This window comes from Littorina saxatilis, linkage group LG1, assembly GCF_037325665.1.
Source record: "Littorina saxatilis isolate snail1 linkage group LG1, US_GU_Lsax_2.0, whole genome shotgun sequence".
Lineage (NCBI taxonomy): Eukaryota > Metazoa > Mollusca > Gastropoda > Littorinimorpha > Littorinidae > Littorina > Littorina saxatilis.
In genome coordinates, this window is record NC_090245.1 from 103,089,150 (window position 1) to 103,110,795 (window position 21,646).

A 21,646-nucleotide genomic window follows, 5' to 3' on the forward strand; every position below is an offset into this window, starting at 1 on the left:
TTTCAATAAGCGTGATTATCAGCCGAATAATTGCTCTGTTTAGATTCTTTGTCTGTGAAGCGGTTTGGAATTGAGATCCAACCATATTGTGTAAGTGAAATTAACACAAGATATTTATGTATACTATCGAAGAAAGTGTGCCAATCTGGAAGAATATATGTTCGAAGAAAAACAAGAAATTGTGAAATTGAATTTGGTTTTAACAAGTCGATCAAAATATGACTTGCTTTCTAAATGTGCAAAAGCCTTTATGTTATGAGATACGATGAGATGGTACCACAAACATGACCAGAGACAGAAAGAAAGAAGTATGTGGGCATGATTAATTTTGCGTGTTTGATGTGATTGACTGTGGAACCGACGACAACAAAATTTAGGTTTCACAGCAAAAGTGATGAGAGTACAGAAGAGTGCATGACATGGAAGTGTTGCAAACCATTGATGCGCTTCCCTCGACCACAGCAAATAAAGCATTGCAAAACTGCACATCATGTTTTATAGTTTGATGATATTGTGTGTGTGGTGTGTTTGTGTACTGGAAACTTGCATTCTCCCAGTAAGGTCATATATTGTACTACGTTGCAAGCCCTGGAGCAATTTTTTGATTGGTGCTTTTGTGAACAAGAAACAATTAACAAGTGGTTCTATCCCATCTTTCCCTGTCGGGATATAACCTTGAACGGTTGAAAACGACGTTAAACACCAAAGAAAGAAAGAAAGAAAGTGTGTTTGTGTGCTTACCTTGGTTCTGGTGAAAGACAAATCCTCTCCTTTCCTCCACTCACACACAAACAGATTCAGAAGCGAACAGAGACGGGCGGGGTGGTAAGACGTCGGTCTCTTGATCGGAAGGTCGAGGGTTCGAATCCCAGCCACGGCCGCCTGGTGGGTTAAGTGTGGAGATTTTTCCGATCTCCCAGGTCAACTTATGTGCAGCCCTGCTAGTGGCTTATCCCCCTTCATGTGTACACGCAAGCACAAGACCAAGTGTGCACAGAGGATTCTGTAATCCATGTCAGAGTTCGGTGGGTTATAGAAACACGAATATACCCAGCATGCTTCCTCCGAAAGCGGCGCATGGCGGGGTAAAAACAGTCATACATGTAAAATTCCACTCGTGCAAAAACACGAGTGTACGTGGGAGTTTCAGCCCACGAACGCAGAAGAAGAAGCAAACAGAATTTATGTTTAGCTAGCTTACATATTTTGCGTGCAATGCTATTCCTACTGATGCAGGTGTTAATTGCATGAGCAGTCAAGTTTGAGGGGTATCACGACAAAAAGCGCTGTATTTCAGTAATGACTTGGTGGATTGATTTGAATCTTTAAGAATATTTTGCCAACATACTAGACGTACTTTGAGTAAAATGTTGATACAGATACTCAAGTGAATGGCCTTAACTGGTATAAAAAGTTTGAATAAAATGACACAGGAATTAATGCTTTAATTTGGGTGCGAAATGTGTCGCACTAATTTGTTGGCCAAGTTTATATTTGGTTTCAAAATTTGTGCAATAATTTTGTTTGAACAGTTGAATTATCAGCATGAAACAAAAAATGGTCCATATTTCCCCTGCATATCCGATAACTTCAGATACCACTGACTGGCTATCTGTATTAAAAAAAATGTGCACATTAGTTTTTGTAACAGTTCTCAACAAAATATAATACATGTAGAACTCTTTCAGTTCTCAAATAATTATTTGCATTAGAAGTCTCTCACATGCGTGCACACACACACACAGACACACACAAATTCATTATCAACGGATTTATTACCCTTCTTTTTTAAGAAGACATCAACAAGCAGTATTTTATTAACAAGTGGTCATCATGAATAAAAGGGACTATTATTGTCACCTAATGATCGCTTATTCGGAAGAAAGATATTTTCTTGTCACATTCTGTCCTATCTTTGCATCAGTCTACTGTAATCTGTCATGCAAACTTCTGTCTCTTGACCCTTCCCCCAAAATCTTAACACCCTTCAAAAGGAAATTCAGTAAAAGCGTGTTCATTCTTTTTTGCAACCCCAGTTTCAAAACTGGCCTTGACTTCCCTGTAAATAGTGTGACGCTTCTTAAAAAAAAAAAATTAAATTAAAGAAAACAGGAGTTAAGAAGTGTGGCAGGTGCTTGTCAGCAGTTGCTCATTTCTAAGGCCAAAAGTCTTCAGTTTCAAATTGACAACATGCCAAGTATGTGCTGACGTAAAAAAAGAAAAGACATTTGAAGCTCACAAGCCACATGGAAGAGCAACAGCGGCAAGAACACTGCATCTGCCAAGAAAACATGTTCATTTGGTACACAGTTCCTCCTCTCTGCGAGAAACATATGTAAATGCCTGGATGAATCTGTACAAGTTTACGCATTAGCTGTTTTCACATACAGGGGATGTATCATCAGTAATGATTCACATTGTTCTGCTTTCAAATGACCTGAACTTGTATTTCAGGACATTTTGCTCACAGTGATACAATCTCAAGAAAGCATTGTATCTTGCAAATAAAAAAACCCATTCACAACAATCTCATGTCCCCTTTGGCTATAAACTAGTACTGACCATAAATACAAGTTCTGCTTCAATGTAGTGTACATGGATTATCGCTGCACAAAACTAGCATAGTATTTTATGAGATGGGTTGTTGGGTTTCAGACTAAGTAGAAAAATGGAATGGGTGGATTATTTATATGCACACAAGCTGAGAGCAACACAAAATGTTCAATATAGCACACATGACAAGTACATCTTGGATCGTAGCAAAATAATGTACCATGATTTCTCAATGTGGTGTGTACACTGTATCACTTAGCATGCAACAATTCTCCACGTATTATCCGTTACATGTAATTATGCAGGTTAAACCATACTCTCACTTTCAGTCTCTTCCATTTACTTGCAGAAATGGCAAGCTACTGCACACTCACGCTTTGTAAACAAAACCAACTTGTACTGTTTCAACTGAAATGAAATACAAAATCAACGTTTCATCATGTGAACATGTTTTGAATTTTAATTGGACATGAACTTGATTTTCAGGACGAAACATGACAGAGCACCCACCAAATCAAGAGTAATACCTAATATACTGGACTCGCAACAAAATATACAAACAAATGACAATGAACAACGTTTGGACCTAAAGGTCTTCAACAGGTTAAAAAAATGAAAACAACAATACAAATATGAAAACGACTTATCAGAGAAGATGGCGATGATGTTCTCCAAGTGCAAAAGAAGGGGGAAAGGGAGATAAATCAAAAAGAAAAATTAGGTATTACTCTTAGTTTATCATCTCGCATGCAGTCACTCCCTGTTTACTCCCCACCAAATCAAGTAAAACATACACTAGTCCAGCAATCTCAATCAAATGAGGCACAACGCTATAATAAGATCTGAGGAACAAAGGGACGTAATACAGTAATGTTGATACTGCCAAATCGGCACCAGACCCACTCAAAACACAAAACCTTAACCAGCTTTAAGACACCCAAACGACAGATGATCACCAACTTTTAATCAGACAGATAACACACATAACTTTTCTTTCCATGTGAACGGTTAACGGTTAACGGTTAACGGTTAACGGTTAATGGTTAACGGTTAATGGTTAACGGTTAATAGTTAATGTTTGTCTACAGCTTAACCTGCAAGAAAGGTAGCAGTTTTAATTAAAACCAATTATACACTGAAGTGTCATTTAGCATAGATACACTGACAACCACTTCTGATTATAAAAATTTTGGCCTCACTGTATTTATATTTAGAAGTACTGACAAAACGCAATAAATAATTAATCAGCTGATTTCACTTCATGCTTTTCTTGATACTAAAATTCAGCATCAACACACACAAGCATGCAACATCTTACCCTCTCTCTCTCTCTTATTAACAGCATGTATTCACTATTGATAGCTCTTAGCAACGGTACCCATCCTCTTTTGAAATGAAAAATGAACAGACTTTCAAACAACCAACCACAAACATACTAACACATAATTTCATCACAAAATAAAAGAATCTTTGACTCATCACAGTTTTCCCATTGCCTTTTCAGTTTCTGTTACAGTAGAGACCTGGAGAGTGCCCTCGCTTAATTAAATAAGTCTCTAACAATGATTAATTTCATTGAAGCCCCACATAATTATATACTCTATCTTGAGCCAAATGTCCACTTATTTTGTTTTACTTTCTTTTCTTTTTCTTTTCTTTTTTTTAGTTCAAGTCTGTTGAAAACAAAAACATCCTTTCATCATCACACCAAATGAAACTTAAACAAATGCTAAGAGAGCAAAGTTTATTACAATTTACAATGCTCTTTAGAAAGGTAACTAATTGTTGCCAAACAGGGAAGTGTCATTTTTCACAAGTGTCATCCTTCTGGGAGAACATTTGAGGCAAAAGGGGTAACCCTTCATGAATCATTTCTCTCTCTATCATTCTCTCACGCCCTCAACACACATTTATAAACACAAACTTTTGCTCTCCCTCCCCCCTCTCACACACACACACACACACCCAGAGACAGACTCACTCACTCTCTCTCTCTCTGTATCTTTCGCTCTCGCACACTCTCTCTGTCATTCACACACACACACACACACACACACACACACACACACACACACACACACACACACACACACACACACACACACACACACCCAGACTCACTCACTATCTGTCTCTCCGTATCTCTTGCTCTCGCACACTCTCTCTCTGTCATTCACACACACACACACACACACACGCGCACGCACGCACACGTACGTACGCACGCACGCACGCACGCACACACACACACACACACACACACACACACATCCACACACACACAACCATGACCGCACTCTTCCTGTCTCAACTCAGTCCAGACTGGGGTTGATATCTGCAGAGGAATTGCTCGCGTTGTTAGTGGAGAAGCGACCACCACCCGGGTTGGGTGGAGGAAGGGAGCCGTCTGGGGGGGGAGGGAAAGCATCCTCCTCTGCCGTTGTCGTGTCCTGTCCGTTAAGATCTTTGCGACAGACTGGACACGTCCCATGCTGCAATGAATGGAACAAAAATAAGTACAGTAAAAAAAACTTTTAAGACCCCCCCAATTTAAGACTCCCTCTTTTTTTAAACCTCGTTTTCTCAGACTTTCTGTTCATTATCGTTTTACTGAAAACTCAGTACTAAAGCTCCGTGCGACCAGCTGTGCGAAGTATATACTTGGCGTAGCGGATTTGGCCCAGTTAAGGGCAGGCTTAAGACAAATGCCCAAATCAACAGGCTGGCAGCTTTCTATGCAGAGTGCGACACCTGTGTCAATCTGATCAATTAATCCAGCTAAAAAATCCCACTCAGCATGGAAAGAAGCCACTGTGGATGGAAAGAAGCCACTGTGGATGGAAAGAAGCCACTGTGGATGGAAAGAAGCCACTGTGGATGGAAAGAAGCCACTGTGGATGGAAAGAAGCCACTGTGGATGGAAAGAAGCCACTGTGGATGGAAAGAAGCCACTGTGGATGGAAAGAAGCCACTGTGCATGGAAAGAAGCCACTGTGGATGGAAAGAAGCCACTGTGGATGGAAAGAAGCCACTGTGGATGGAAAGAAGCCACTGTGGATGGAAAGAAGCCACTGTGGATGGAAAGAAGCCACTGTGGATGGAAAGAAGCCACTGTGCATGGAAAGAAGCCACTGTGCATGGAAAGAAGCCACTGTGGATGGAAAGAAGCCACTGTGGATGGAAAGAAGCCACTGTGGATGGAAAGAAGCCACTGTGGATGGAAAGAAGCCACTGTGCATGGAAAGAAGCCACTGTGGATGGAAAGAAGCCACTGTGGATGGAAAGAAGCCACTGTGGATGGAAAGAAGCCACTGTGGATGAAAAGAAGCCACTGTGGATGGAAAGAAGCCACTGTGGATGGAAAGAAGCCACTGTGGATGAAAAGAAGCCACTGTGGATGGAAAGAAGCCACTGTGGATGGAAAGAAGCCACTGTACATGGAAAGAAGCCACTGTGGATGGAAAGAAGCCACTGTGGATGGAAAGAAGCCACTGTGGATGGAAAGAAGCCACTGTGGATGGAAAGAAGCCACTGTGGATGAAAAGAAGCCACTGTGGATGGAAAGAAGCCACTGTGGATGGAAAGAAGCCACTGTGGATGAAAAGAAGCCACTGTGGATGGAAAGAAGCCACTGTGGATGGAAAGAAGCCACTGTGGATGGAAAGAAGCCACTGTGCATGGAAAGAAGCCACTGTGGATGAAAAGAAGCCACTGTGCATGGAAAGAAGCCACTGTGGATGGAAAGAAGCCACTGTGCATGGAAAGAAGCCACTGTGCATGGAAAGAAGCCACTGTGGATGGAAAAAAGCCACTGTGCATGTAAAGAAGCCACTGTGGATGGAAAGAAGCCACTGTGGATGGAAAGAAGCCACTGTACATGGAAAGAAGCCACTGTGCCTGGAAAGAAGCCACTGTGCATGGAAAGAAGCCACTGTGGATGGAAAGAAGCCACTGTGCATGGAAAGAAGCCACTGTGCATGGAAAGAAGCCACTGTGCATGGAAAGATGCCACCGTGGATGAAAAGAAGCCACTGTACATGAAAAGAAGCCACTGTACATGCAAAGAAGCCACTGTACATGGAAAGAAGCCACTGTGGATGGAAAGAAGCCACTGTGGATGGAAAGAAGCCACTGTGCATGCAAAGAAGCCACTGTGCATGGAAAGAAGCCACTGTGGATGAAAAGAAGCCACTGTGCATGGAAAGAAGCCACTGTGCATGCAAAGAAGCCACTGTGGATGGAAAGAAGCCACTGTGCATGGAAAGAAGCCACTGTGGATGGAAAGAAGCCACTGTACATGAAAAGAAGCCACTGTGGATTTTTGGTATGTGCCCAAGTGAACGGATGGCCTTATTCTGTGTAAAATGCTGGACACATCTGTGGCACGGAAACATAATTGTGTATGTGGGAAGGACAGCGTCTTTAACCAGGCATTTCATTTTCATTATTTTATTGTCCAATCGCTGGGAAATTCGGGTCGCTTCCTCCCAGTGGAAAGCTAGCAGCAACAGAGTCACGCTACCTAGGAGTATGCGTGTTTAGGAGTAATCAGCCACCTGCACTTATGGCAGAATGACCGAGGTCTTTTACAAGCCACAGTGGTGACACGGGGGTGGAACATGGATACTGTCTGCACATAAAGTTGACATGTGTCAGTCCTGGCCCGGATTCGAACCTGCGACCCTAGGATCACAAGTCCAGAGCTCTACCAACTGAGCTACCGGCCCCCCCGAAGAAGTATGATGAAGATTACCTTCTTCCTCAGACAATAAAGCAAACAAAGAAACAAGAAAACAACCAAAGGTACTCACTAATCTTAACCACTGTACAATGCAGACATCATGGTAGTGGTGATCACAAGGCAATCTCCTCACGTCTTCTCCCAAGAAGAAATCCTCCATACACACTGAACACTGCAGGATCCGCTCTGTGGACAAAAACAAGAGAAAGACCAATTAGTACAGTGGGACCTCCCTTTTAAGACCCTCCCCCCCCCCCCTCAATTTAAGACTTCCTCCTTTTTAAGACCTTGTTTTCTCAGACTTACTGTTCATAATTTCTATACATTTACCTTCATTTTAAGACTCCCCCTTTTTTAAGATCTGATTTTTTCAGATTTTTGGTGGTCGTAAAAGGGGGATTCCACTGAATTCAAGAGTGTTTAGTAGAACATTTTAAAGGTATTTTTCTTTTCAACTGCAATTGGTTTTGAAGCCACATCTTCCCCCGAAATCGGCGTATGCTGCCTGAATGGCGGGGTAAAAACGGTCATACACGTAAAAATCCACTCGTGCAAAAACATGAGTGAACGTGGGAGTTTCAGCCCATGAACGAAGATGAAGAAGAAGAAGCCACATCTACATTGAAAGACACCACATGATCAACAACCCCAAAAGGCAACAAGCCACAGATAAAGGTCATGTTAAAAATACTCATGCAAAACTCCCCCTTCAAGTTTCTTGTGAAGTACTGCAAGTAGTAATAAAGAACGAGATATCTCAAACTTCAGCATGCTGTCGTCAACTTATTTAAGCACACATGTACAACCAGCATTGTCAACAGTGTTGTCAAGACTACTAAAACGTTACCAGAGCAAACCTCAATCATCAACATCATGCTTGAGATAAGCTGACGAAAGCAAACTCTGAAAACTTGCCAGTACAGGGGCTGCCCAGGCCCTATGGTAACCAGGGGGGAATTTTGCCATTTTGAAAAGCAATTTAATGGCCTCTTCTGGCAGCAAGAACACATTGTAAGTAGATGCAGACTCCAAAAAGATTGCTCCTCGATAACTGTCTTCAAGTACAATTTTTTTCTTTCTGAAATAAATTATTTTCCTGGAAAAACAGTCCAGAAACTGAGGAGAGTTCTCCAGCCTATGATTATTGCCTCTTCTTAAAAAAACTTAAAATCGTCACTCTGTAAAAACATTGGCGACATTGTCGATTGCCTCCTTCCTGTCAGTAGCACAGAAACTGATTCCATCAACACAGAAGTGTTTCATACTGTCGTGTACTCACCAACTTGTGAGGCGGTGATGATCACATTGGGCAAAGCTTCAATCCGCTGTTCCTCTGCTGGCGGGGGACCCGAACTTTCAAGCTGGTTCAGAAGCTGCACGTGAGATTCCAACAGATAAGTGAATGGAATAATACCATCACACATGTATGACCTTCAGCTGTACTGCTAAAGTTACACTTGTCACAAGTATAGTTAGCTGAACCCTTTAAAAAATAAAACAGTGCCGCAAACCGTGCTGATATAACCTTGTGGGGAGGGGGTGGGGAGGGGGGTCATGATCATCTGATGTGAATGATCAAACACATGAAGGTCTGAAAAAATGCCAGTGTTGTGCGTCTTGAACAAAATTCGTCCTGGGCAAAATTCTTTGAAACCACTGAAGAATAAGCACATGGATCCTGATGATTTACTTCAAAACACTCACGAACAAGCTACCACAAAAGGCACTACATAAATGCAAATGAATAGACATTTTTTTGATCAAACAAAAAGTATTCATATATCAGGTACTATTTCAAGAGTGTAAATCTTCGTTGCGTGAGTACAAGATTTTCTGGTACGATATCGAGAACTTTGAGAAAATAGGCATAGACACAGAGGAGACACATCATCCCAAAAGGATGGTTCCTCTTACAGAATGTAGGTCAAACTGTCCTTTCAAATGATGCATCTTGCCTGCAATGCAAGACACCTCTTGCTCCTTTCGACAGAAGTACAGTGTAGAAGGAAGGCTCTTCAGGCATGGGAATTGAAAAAAGTAAAAAAGGCTGAACATTTGAAAGTAATAGCAAAGTCGACGACGCGAAGCGCCTAGCCTTACTAGGGGGGTCCGGGGGCATGCACCATTTCCCAAATGGTGCAATTTGGTGTCATCTGACCTCCAAGTTTGCCATAACATTCAGTTTTTAGAACCTTTTTTTGCCTCCCCCATTTATTTTTTCTGTGGACACTTTTGCAATTTCCGCGGAACAAAAAAAACATTCTGCGGAAATTTGCCTTCCGGCGGACAATTCCCATACATGCTCTTCTCACTCTCATACTATCTTTGACTGTGTTTGCTCTGTCGCTCCTGAGAAACTGAGTTCTTTACCCCAGTCTGCAACACTGACGTTGCTCACCTGTGTAATGATAGAATCCAGACCTCCGGCACCCCAGGCATAGTCTGCTGGATTTCCATGAAGGTGGAACATATTCCTGTATACACACAAAAGCAATGGACCATTTTACACTTCCTTTTATTTGTTGATCCGTTCAATAAAAAGACCGCTAGGTCATCCTACTTCTCATTTTTTTTATGTTGTCTACACTCAAAAAGAAAATGAGCAAATCTGAAGTTCAGTCTGGCAAACATTCACAGAGAAACAACAAAACGCTCACAAACCAACCAACCAAACAACAAAACGCTCACAAACCAACCAACCAAACAACAAAACGCTCACAAACCAACCAACCAAACAACAAAACGCTCACAAACCAACCAACCAAACAACAAAACGCTCACAACCCAACCAACCAAACAACAAAACACTCACAAACCAACCAACAACAAAAAAGGAATAATAAAATCAGAAAAGCATGTATAATGTGAGGGTGTGACGTATGTGTCAGTTGACACCTTCTCATAAATATTTGTTGATGCCTGCACATGTGTGCAACACTCAACAGAGGTATTTTAGGTTTTACAATCAACAACACTTGCTTTTATAGTGTGTCGTAGCCTGCCAAACGGTTGTGTGACGTGTCTAGTGTGTTGGCGAAGTGTCTTGTGCTTGTCACTTCTCGCTTTCAGCCCTCACCGCTGGCTAGCACCGTCTGTCCTTTTTAGCACAATGCGAAAAGAGAGCAGAATGCGTCAGTCTCTCCTGCCAGTACAATAACCTCTCCACAACAAGCCCTATGTAGTGCCTCCATCGCGGCGACAGGCGTAAACTGGGTACCGCAAGGCCCCAGGCTAGACTACAAGGACTCGGAGGAGGTTGGCCCCTAGACGTGCGGCATGCGGGCCCACCGGTGTGTGCAAACGCCCAGGTGCCCACGAACCAACCTCCAGCTATGGGTCAAATAGCCGGGCAGGATAGGCTCGTCAACCCTGGCAGGCAGCTATCCTAAGAGAAGACCACTCTGAATTCAAAACGAGGGTAGAGGAGGCTCATCATCCATGGAAGCAAACTCGTCTAGGAGAAGAAAAACTCCGAAATGAAACCCACGCAGTCCCTCGAAGACGGAACGGCACTGGCCTTTTTTAGGCGGGGAGCAGACCGGGTGCCTACGCTATCCTCGACAAATGGTTGTGTCATCAACGAATCAACGTGATGGTGTCGTCTTCATGGATCGCAGCCAGGTGAAGACGGTGCCGGGCCCTCAGCCTCAAAGGGGCCCACCCAATGCGACTGGCGACTCCCACCCATCTGACGTAGCCGGGGATGGGCGGAGTAGAGCTACCGGCTACCAGATCAAAGTCATGCACTGGAATGCTGAGGGGGTGAGGAACAAGAAAATTGACCTTCAGAATTTTCTGAAGCAACAAAATATTGATGTTTGCTGCATGCAGGAAACACATCTGAACAGCAGTCACCGTTTCTCCATTCGAGGGTATGAAACTTTTCGACATGACAGAGCATCAGGACACAAAGGTGGTGTTATCATTCTCGTCAAAAACTCGATGGCCGCAGCGCAGATTTATCGATCCCAGGATGGTGCCACAGAGTGCCTAGGAGTCTGTCTCCTTGCCGGGAAGAAGCCCCTTGCCATCTTCAACGTCTATTCCCCACCAGCCAAGCAGCTTGATCCTCACAACATACCGATTCTCCCCGATCGTTGTCTCATCACGGGCGACTTCAACAGTCACTCCCCGAGTTGGGGCTATCGACAGATCGACAGTAAGGGTGAGGAGGTAGAAGACTGGATGCTCACCAACCAACTGACTCTTCTCAACCAACCAGATGACCCGTGCACTTACTACTCCAGAGCTTGGCGAACCACTAGTAGCCCTGATCTTGCCATCGCCACGGACGATGTTGCCCAGATCACCACACGGGAAGTGAGTTCGCAGTTGGGGGGAAGTGACCACAAGCCTGTCATTCTCAACATGAACGAAGAGAGAAACACCACCACCCAAAAGCAAACACCAAGATGGAACTACAAGAAGGCCAAATGGGGGATGTTCCAACAACTACTGGACAAAAACTGCAGTAAACTGGACTTCAAAGACCAGAACCTGAACCAACATGCTGAACTCTTCTGTCAAGCTGTCTTGAAGGCAGCGAAAAACTCAATTCCGAGAGGCTCCAGAAAGAATTACAAACACAGGATGGAACTCCCACCTACAACAACTCCATGACATGCTCAGCTCCGCCAGAGAAGCCATGGAACTCAACCCTACTGATGAAAACGTCACAGCCCACAACAGAGCCAGAGCAGAATTCACCAGAGAGAAGCTCCAGCAGCTTCGCAACAGTTGGCACGAGAAAACCCAGTCTCTCAACATGGAAAAGGACACAACAAAACTGTGGCAGCTCGCACACACTCTCAACGATGATGTCCAGAAAAGAAAACAAACAGTCCTAGAACTCGATGGAGAGCTTCAAACAGGCAAAAAAGCAGCCAACACTCTTGCCAACATGTACCAGGAAACCAGTACAGTCAAGTTGCCAAGAGACAGAACAAAAGCAGTCCGAGAAGCCATCCGACAACCCTCAGAGAAGGGCGCCAACAGCAGCTGCATGTACGATCCCATCCGTCTGGACGAGCTGGAAGCCGCCATCAAGGCGCTGAAATGCAAGAAGGCCCCAGGCCCTGATGGAATCAGCAATGACATGCTTAAACACATGGGAACCATCGCCAAGAAAACCCTTTTGCTGCTCTTCAACGAGTCCTGGAAATCAACAACAGTACCAGCCATGTGGAAGAAAGCCCACATAGTCCCTGTCCACAAGAAGGGAAAGAACAAGAAAGACCCCAAGAGCTACAGACCCATCAGCTTGATCAGCTGCCTCGGTAAGCTGATGGAGAGAATCCTCAACAGAAGACTGATCTGGCACCTCGAGACAAACAGCATGTTGACCCCAACCCAAACAGGCTACCGAAAGAATCGAAGCACGGAAGACCAGCTGGCTCTCCTAGCGCAGGAAATCGAGACTGCCTTCCAGGAGAAGAAGAAAGTGGTGAGCGTGTTCTTCGATTTATCGGCTGCTTTTGACAAAGTGTGGCGAGAGGGCTTGCTCCTGAAGATACACCAAGCTGGAATCACAGGGCGGATGTTCGGATGGATCAAGTCGTTCCTCCACGAGAGATCGGCAAAGGTTCTCCTTGATGGACATGAAAGCGTGAGCGTCAAGATGAGAGAGGGCGTGCCGCAGGGCGGAGTTATCTCCCCTACGTTATTCCTTGTCTATATCAACGACATCACCACCTCCATTCCCAGACTGGTTTCCAACACGCTGCACGCAGATGACTTAGCAGTCTGGCACGCTTCAGAGCATACCACCACAGCAGCCTACAGACTCCAACAGAGCGTCGACAGTATCAAGAAGTGGACTGACGACTGGGGACTTGAAATCAACCGAGTCAAAACCGTCTCCACTGTCTTCAGCTTGTCAACCTCCAAGGAGAAAGTTCAGCTCAAGCTGGGTGACACTGTCCTGCCCCAAGTAGACACTCCAACTTTCCTGGGTGTGAAGCTTGACCGGCGCCTGTCCTGGAAGCCACACATAGAGGACATGGAATCCAGAGGCATCAAAAGGCTCGCCCTCATGAGAAAGTTGTCAGGCACAACATGGGGTGCAAACTCCAAAATCCTGAAGAAAGTCTATACAGGAACTGTCAGACCCGTGCTTGAATATGCTTCAAGCTCATGGAACACAGCAGCCAAGACCAACAAAACCAGACTAGACAAGGTACAGAACCTTGGTCTCAGAACTATACTTGGTGCAATGAAGACGACACCCATTACAGAAATGAAAAAGACTGCGTCAGTTCAGCCCCTGGAAGCCAGAAGAGAAGAAAAACTCCTCATCCAAGGAGAAAAGATGAAACGTCTCGAGAGCCACCCACTCCATGACAAGCTCCAAGCACTTACCAAAAACCGCCTCAAGCGCCAAAGTCTGAACCATCAGATAAAGGAGCAGCAGAGAAACAATGCTGACATTCTGACTCCAAGCCCGACCCAGTGTGAGCCTCTGACCAGCACAGATTGGACTCCACAACGCCTAGGAGCGGAAATCAGAACAAGCATTCCAGGCGTCACCTCCAAACAGAACCAAAGTGACGCCGCTCTGAGAGCCCTGGCGCTGGACGAAATCCACCAACGCTATCCAGCCAGCAAGTGGACTCTTGCCTACACTGATGGCTCAGCAGAGGATGCAACGAGGAATGGAGGTAGCGGAGCATACATCTTGCAGCCCAAGAAGCCCCCAACAACACTGTCAGCTCCAAGCGGAGCCCTCAGCTCCAATTTCAAAGCTGAGGTCAACGCGCTCTCCCTTGCAGCAAGCTTCCTCAACTCAGTGGAAGAAACACCAAAGAACACTGTCTTCCTGACCGACTCAGTCTCTGCACTACAAGCCCTCGAATCCAGCAACACAGACCAGAGCTTGGAAGAGCTGAAGCACCAGATCAGCACCCTCGCCAGGAAGTCCACAGTCGTCCTTCAGTGGATACCAGCACACTGCGGAATCTCTGGTAACGAGAAGGCAGACGAGCTCGCCAAGAATGGCAGCAAGATGGAACAGCCAAACCACTGCCAGTCATATCGAGAGGCAAAGACCCTCATAAAACACAGATGGAAAGAGAAATTCACCAACAAAACTTCTGGCTACAAGCCACAAAAAGACCCCCTCCATCTCCTAAGCCGTGCTGAGCAGGCTATCATCTTCCGCCTCCGCACTGGACACTGCTGCCTCAAAGCACACCTAAGGAGGATAGGTGTAGCAGAGTCTGCCACATGTGACTGTGGAGAGGGAGATCAGACTCCAGAACATGTTCTCCAAGCATGTCCCCTCCTCGACCAACTGCGGATCCAGACATGGCCTGACCCAACAGATCTGAGGACCAAAATGTGGGGAGCACTGGAGGACCTGGAAAGAACGTCCATGTTCATGGCATCCTCCAGATTCCGAGTCTGACACAACCGTCGTACGAAGAAGAAGAAGATAGTGTGTCGTACAATCTAACAGTGAATTTAAAAAAAAAAAAATTTTAAATTTAAAAAAATTTAAATATTTAAAGTACAGAAATGAAAATGGGCCCATTGCACAGAATACACCAACTCATGTGTGCACAGGGATGGCCAAATCTCAATTTTTTAACTCGCCAGCCGGGCGAGTAAATTCATGAAAGTTATTAGGCCGCCGGAAATTTCGCCGGCCCAGTATCTGCAGTGTTTATATGGCTTTGAAACTCGATAGTAAAACAAACATGTTGCATATGACCAGAACGTTCACTGGCCAGCCGGGCTAGTTCGCAGGCTGTTTTTAATAGCCAGATGGATTTTTTACTCGCCCCTGGTGATCGGGTGGACGATTTGGCCATCCCTGGTGAAGCATTATGCATCAAGACCTGGAACTCACACTGGTATTCCTTGCATAGCTGCCTCCCCTCCCAGTCTGCTAAGAAAGTAATTCATCAACCTGAAACAAAGCATGCAAAGCAGTCAATAAATGCTGTTGAAACAAAGCTTCTTATTTATCTGACCAGTGCCAGATTTTCAACCTTGTTAAATGCTGTTTCTGTTATGTCCCACACAGGCACATTAAATTAGAGTTGTTACTTTCAAATAACATGGTCCCATCGTTTTACACCATTTTGTTCTCTCAAACTACTTCCTGGACACTTTCTTCTGTAACATAAAGTTCAATCAAATCCATCAAATCAATCAATCAAATCAATCCATCAAATCAATCAAATCCATCAAATCAAATCAAATTTAATACATCTAACATAAGAAGTTAGAGTGATTGTGCATCATGGCGGACCATATTGAACTCACAACCAATTTTGTTTACATCAATACAACATTATAAACATTTAAATGTTCAACAAAGGTTATTGACTAATCATCTCACTGCGTACTAACACTCTCGCCATTAATTAATATGTTAAAAATTCATTCATATAAAATCACATTCAAGTTGTAACGACATACTGAACTTACTTTTTGTTTTCAGATTAACGACATACTGAATTTACTTTTTGTTTTCAGATAAGCAAGTTAAACTTACTTCAGATTTTCATTAGCATTTGATGCTGTCTCATTGGTCTGAAATCAGTCTTGTTGATTAGAATAAAAATGCACACTTTAATATGATACAGTCATTCTTGTGCTACTGATACCAAAAGCATGACATTTTCACGCAGTCTGGTAATAAACCATCACTGACCCTTCCATATAAGGGTTCCTCCCACCAGATCGTAAAAGTCTCATCGTTGGACGCTGGCCTGAAGGGCCTGCCATAGCTTCTGCTGTCGAGGAACTGCCCTGGCCTGGCCCTCGAACAGCATTCCCTGCTGGGCCGAATGGACTGACAGCGTTGCCCAGCAGTGCTTGAGTTACCATCTGTTTAGAGAAGGAAATTTATGGTAATCATTATGTGCACATGTGTACAGTGAAACCCCCCTTTTAAGACCCCCTCCAATTTAAGACTCCCTCCATTTTAAGACCCACCGGCACGGTTGGCCTAGTGGTAAGGCGTCCGCCCCGTGATCGGGAGGTCGTGGGTTCGAACCCCGGCCGGGTCATACCTAAGACTTTAAAAGTGGCAATTTAGTGGCTGCCTGGCGTCTGGCATTATGGGGTTAGTGCTAGGACTGGTTGGTCCGGTGTCAGAATAATGTGACTGGGTGAGACATGGAGCCTGTGCTGCGACTTCTGTCTTGTGTGTGGCGCACGTTATATGTCAAAGCAGCACCGCCCTGATATGGCCCTTCATGGTCGGCTGGGCGTTAAGCAAAAAAAAATTTTAAGACCCTCTTGTCTCAGACTTTCTGTTCATAGCCTCTGTAAATTTACCCCCATTTTAAGACTCCCTCCATTTCATTAAAACCCTCTTGTCAAAGACTTTCTGTTCATAGCCTCTGTAAATTTACCCCCATTTTAAGACTCCCTCCATTTCATTAAAACCCTCTTGTCAAAGACTTTCTATTCATAGCCTCTGTAAATTTACCCCCATTTTAAGACTCCCTCCATTTCATTAAAACCCTCTTGTCAAAGACTTTCTGTTCATAGCCTCTGTAAATTTACCCCCATTTTATTCCTCCATTTCATTAAAACCCTCTTGTCAAAGACTTTCTGTTCATAGCCTCTGTAAATTTACCCCCATTTTAAGACTCCCTCCATTTCATTAAAACCCTCTTGTCTCAGACTTTCTGTTCATAGCCTCTGTAAATTTACCATTTTAAGACTCCCTCCATTTCATTAAAACCCTCTTGTCTCAGACTTTCTGTTCATAGCCTCTGTAAATTTACCCCATTTTTAGACCCCCTCCTTTTCAAGACCTCATTTTTTTCTGATTTTGGGAGGTCGTAAAAAGGGGGTTCCACCGTACAAACAAATTGCTTAGTTAGAAGTCTTCGAACATGTCCAAACTGTCGACCAGCTGGGTGTCAGCCAATCCGTCATATCCAAAGAGTACGTGTCACTGAACCGAGGCATGAGAACAACAATGCATCGGTTTGGTATAGGTACAGTGGTACCTGTGATGAAAGGACACCCTTGAGACCAGCCAAAAGTGTCCCTACATTGCAGGTGGCCTTTCATGGCAGGTATGCTTTAGTCAAGATAATAAACTCAGGGACAACATGAGGTGTCCTTTCAAGGGAGGTGTCCGCTCATCGGAAGGGCCTCACATCACAGGTACCACTGTACTAATAGCAGCCTACCTCAGCAATCTGTGCCGCTGGATCATGAGGCTGGCTCTGTGGTGAAGCATCGCTGGAGTTGCTGCCTGAACTGCCAGATCTTGATATAGAAAGAAGTGTAGAATTATCCACCTGGCTGAGTTTAACACCAACAGTTATATATATGTTATCGCAGGCAATGTCAGTTATCATATTTTTTGTCATATGAAAGTGTTTCACCAACTTGGAGAAAAATGTTCTTCAAAACCATTACAAATCCATTTTCATTCCAAACTTGCTGAAATTGAAAAAGATGTTAAATACATGTTAACCCTTTCGCTGCCAATCAAAACTTGCGTATGTGCATTCCTGACTGCCAGGGAATATTGGAGTTCGGGGTGTAATAATTCACACAAAAATCTAGCTCCACACTGGCAGTAGGTAGGTAAGTAAAACCTATGTTATTTTTAAAGGAAATTGAACCAAGAATCTGTTTTTAGTGTCTAATCATGGAAATAGTTTGGCTTATAATGATGTTTAAATATGAACTTTTGAAAAATCAGTCCGGCGCATCTTCCGGTGCCTGTGGATCAAACACAGGTGGCTGTTTTGCTTGCTCCAAGAAAGGATTATAATCACTGCTACCTGTTTCCAACGAATCGTCCGAAAGAAGATCTCCCCCTTCCCCTGTCAGTATCCATAATCATTTGCACCGCCTGTAGCGTCAGTCCGGCTTTGTTTTTCCCTACTAGGGCCCGGTCGACTGTCACCGTTAGCCATTTTGACGAGTCGAGATTTCTCTCCCCTACCCTGTCGCCAAGGCCGAAAATAGCCTTCAGACGCAAAACCGCGTCACCATTTATGTTTATTCATGAGAATGAGGTATCCTTCCAAGCCATTGGCTGCTATTTGTGTGTCAGCAGTGACGTAGCATTTCTGGAAAATTCCTGAACGGAGAAGACGGGTAAACCCGTCCTAAGGCGCTGCGGCTGCACAAGCGCATGACGGGTATACCCATCATAACGCAGTCAAGGAGTTAAAAGAAGAAATTATTTTTAAAGACAGTAAATGAATCTTCTTTTTCTTTGCTCAATTACTTTTTTTTTTTAATTTAGCAAACTCTTTCGCTGGTTCAAAAGGAAATGTTCTGATAAGGCCAACAACAAAAAAGTTGTATGTTTCTGGTCACCCGACCCTACCTAGTTTTTTCCCGCCGACCCTAGACTTTTTTTTATTGCATTTGTAGAAGAAAAAAAGCGTCAAAACGAAAGTAACAGACGGCAGACAACACAAGGGGGATAACCCTGCATCCCTTTTGTCTCATTTGTTTTGTAATGTGTCGTCTTTCTCTTTGTATAGTAAGTCCCGTCTCTTTGCGTCACTGTATAGTTATTTTCTACCCTGACCAAAAAAAATAATAATAAAAAAAAAATTAATAAAAAATCCCTACCTACCTACCTTATTCTTTGTAGCCATGTTACCAGAAACATACAACTTTTTTTGTGTGGCATAAACAAAACAAAAATGACCATCTTATAACAACAATAAATCCGAAACAGACTGCTAACATTCCAAAATCAAGATTCAAATTTTTTTTTAATTTTTGGAGCGTTTAATTCAAGACAAAACAAAGCATTCACAAGAATCTCGAAAGGTTAAAACTTAAATGTCACCAAGATGGCCGTAGCAGTGACAAGACCATCTTGTCAATGTCATTACTACAACGATCTTGGGAGCATTATAAGATAAGTCACACCATTATTTATTTATATGTGCTTGTTGTGTTTCTAGGCCGTTGAGTCGGGACTCTCGTGACTGTTTTGTTTTGAAATCAAGTGTTCAAAAAAATGTAACCTTTCTTGGGTTTTTTACCCACAAAAAAATGGTTGCACATTTCAGCAAAAATAACACCAGCATAGTACAGTCACACACTTCGAGTAGCGATGATAACACATTTTATTTTAAATGTCTTATAGTAGTTACACTGAATCAGCAGAAAACAACTTACACTTCTTCAATAAATCCACTGTTGCATGTTGGACATGTGTATTCCTGAAAAGGGAAAAAACAGAATTTAGTAACATGAAGTCATTGTACTAAAGTACATAACATAGGTGAAGAACTCAAATTCATTTATTTATTAATTTAAGCCAACAAAAAAATTCAATGTTTCAGATTCCTCTCAACCCCTTGAACTTCTTTTGACCCTTCCAATTTTGTAAATTTTTTTTGAATGAAAAAACTTAATTTTGCAGACTTTACAAAGACTCTTCAGTCTTCTCCAACAACCAGGGTACACAGCTCGCATGCTTTCGGCCAATAAAAAGCCACATGTGCCTTAAAATAAAAAAAATCAATAAAAACTAAATTAAAAAGTACCCAGTCTACCAACCCTAACTTTTTAAGGCCTTCATCATTGAAAACATACATTTTATTTTGTTTTTTGTTGTTGCATTATTAATATCATAAGGCAAAACGTTTAACTGTTCAGAGTAAGTAAAAATAGAAGGCAAAACGTTTCTTGCGAGTTGACACTGCGACACACTTTCTCAAATCATACATTAGACAGATCTAGATGTGGAACTTTTCAGCACGTGTACGGGAACATGAACAGGTAACGTCATCAAAACTAGTTTTTACGTCACGCGTTTGCAAAGATCTACACGTCTTGCTGGGAGGCAAACAACGTACATGTATAGGAAAATGGATGACTGCATTTGGAACAAAGGGTGTGCATCATCCAGACCAATTCTCCAAGACCATGTACGGATATTGTCAATGTCATATCTACACGTACGCATACAGGTCTTGGCTACACGTTCGCTCATCTAGAAGTAGAACACTGTAATATTGATGGTGTAGCAGTTTTTCTCAGTGAATGTACACCTTCTCAATTTTCTTGGGAGAAGAGCCTTAAAAAAGCATGATGGCCTTAGGTGGGCACACACACACAAACACACACCCACAGTGACACACACACAATAGACGTTTTGTGGAAATGCTGTGTCAGGACTTTCAAGCAACCTGGTTGTAGAAGAGTAGCCTCCCGCTTTAGTGTACAGTGAGCAATAATATCCGGTCACAATAACACAGGGTCAACCAGTTAAAACCAACCGTGTAAGCAGTGACTGTTTGACCCCATTCCTTTTGAAAATATGCAGAGGTATCGGAGTTAACGATGTGTTGCAGCAACAATCGCTTGCAGCGTCTGATAGTTGCCAATACAGTGTTCTACTGTTCAAGATGAGCAACCTGTACGCGTATACATGTGTAGATATGACGTCACCCGTAGATGATGCTCACCCTTATCCAATGTTCCAAATTCAGTCATCCATTTTCCTATAGGTTGTTTGTCTCCCAGCAAAAAGTGTAGATCTTCGCAAACCCCTGACGTAAAACCTAGATTTGATGACGTTACCCGTTTGTTGCTTTTTGTACTCTCTGATAATCAAATGATCTGTGTCCCAATCGCAAAGTGGCTTCGCCATCGGAAGTTAACGTCGGAGTGTATACAGGGGAAGAATCTTGTAAATGTATACACTCGGAGTGCGTGTAGCAAGTGCGATTAATTAATACTCCCAAAACTTTACTAGTCAAGATTTCATTTAGGCTACACGATCCGGTATGATTTTAACCCGCAACAGGCTCGTTGTAATACTGTCATTATTCAAATCAATACTGATATCTGTAGCGCAATGTCTGCGCATAATTTCCAGACAATTCTATTGCAATTGCACTCAACCTAAGTCAGTCGCTCAATGGTCAATCACGAGAAGTTACACGAATGACGAAAGACATGCAGACGTCTCCGTTTTGTTCGTTGTGTCTGAAGCGTATGTTTTCGTTGGACCACACGGGAAATGTTCCTATTATTAGACGTCAAATGTTATATATATCTACTTACTGGGATATTGGGTGTAATCTCTGCCGAACACTGATGGCAGTAGAATTTGTGAACTGGATTTTCCACAGCCGCTTCGGCCATCTTGTCTCCCGCAAGCACTTCCGGTGGGAGAAATATGACGTTTTTGGTTACTCCCTCACTACTCACTAAACCGAAAGCAAACGTGGACTCTGGTTCATGAGCAATTTAGTTTTTAGATTCCGTCCACATTGCAAAGTTTTGAATACTGAAGAATCTGTCTTTTAGTTTTTATCTCCATGAAGTTGGAAACACATATATTTTAAAGAGGTTGACTTACAGTGCATCATTTGCTCATTTAAGTTTTGGTCCTCCACT

At 43.2% G+C, this 21,646-nt stretch overlaps 1 protein-coding gene across 1 annotated transcript; it reads right to left on the bottom strand.

The window, feature by feature from the left end:
* Nucleotides 1-1,756: 1,756 nt before the first annotated feature.
* On the bottom strand, nt 1,757-21,571 carry LOC138948221 (E3 ubiquitin-protein ligase RNF126-B-like). Its single transcript, XM_070319732.1, has 9 exons — nt 21,311-21,571; nt 19,415-19,458; nt 17,449-17,527; nt 15,951-16,126; nt 15,141-15,200; nt 9,693-9,768; nt 8,574-8,667; nt 7,365-7,480; nt 1,757-5,045 (listed from the first exon to the last, which is right to left on the bottom strand). Exons 1-9 carry the CDS (start codon nt 21,389-21,391, stop codon nt 4,866-4,868), a joined length of 906 nt encoding a protein of 301 aa, XP_070175833.1. The 5' UTR covers nt 21,392-21,571; the 3' UTR covers nt 1,757-4,865.
* Between the last annotated feature and the right edge of the window lie 75 nt (nt 21,572-21,646).

What these genes read in the sequence shown, in the direction of transcription:
- LOC138948221 (XM_070319732.1), bottom strand. Translation starts at nt 21,391, where the DNA reads ATGGCCGAAGCGGCTGTGGAAAATCCAGTTCACAAATTCTACTGCCAT. An exon ending in AGTGGATTTATTGAAGAAGT is followed by an intron (nt 17,528 to 19,414) that starts GTAAGTTGTTTT and finishes TTCTATATCAAG; the next exon opens with ATCTGGCAGTTCAGGCAGCA. An exon ending in TGGATTCTATCATTACACAG is followed by an intron (nt 8,668 to 9,692) that starts GTGAGCAACGTC and finishes TCTCACGTGCAG; the next exon opens with CTTCTGAACCAGCTTGAAAG.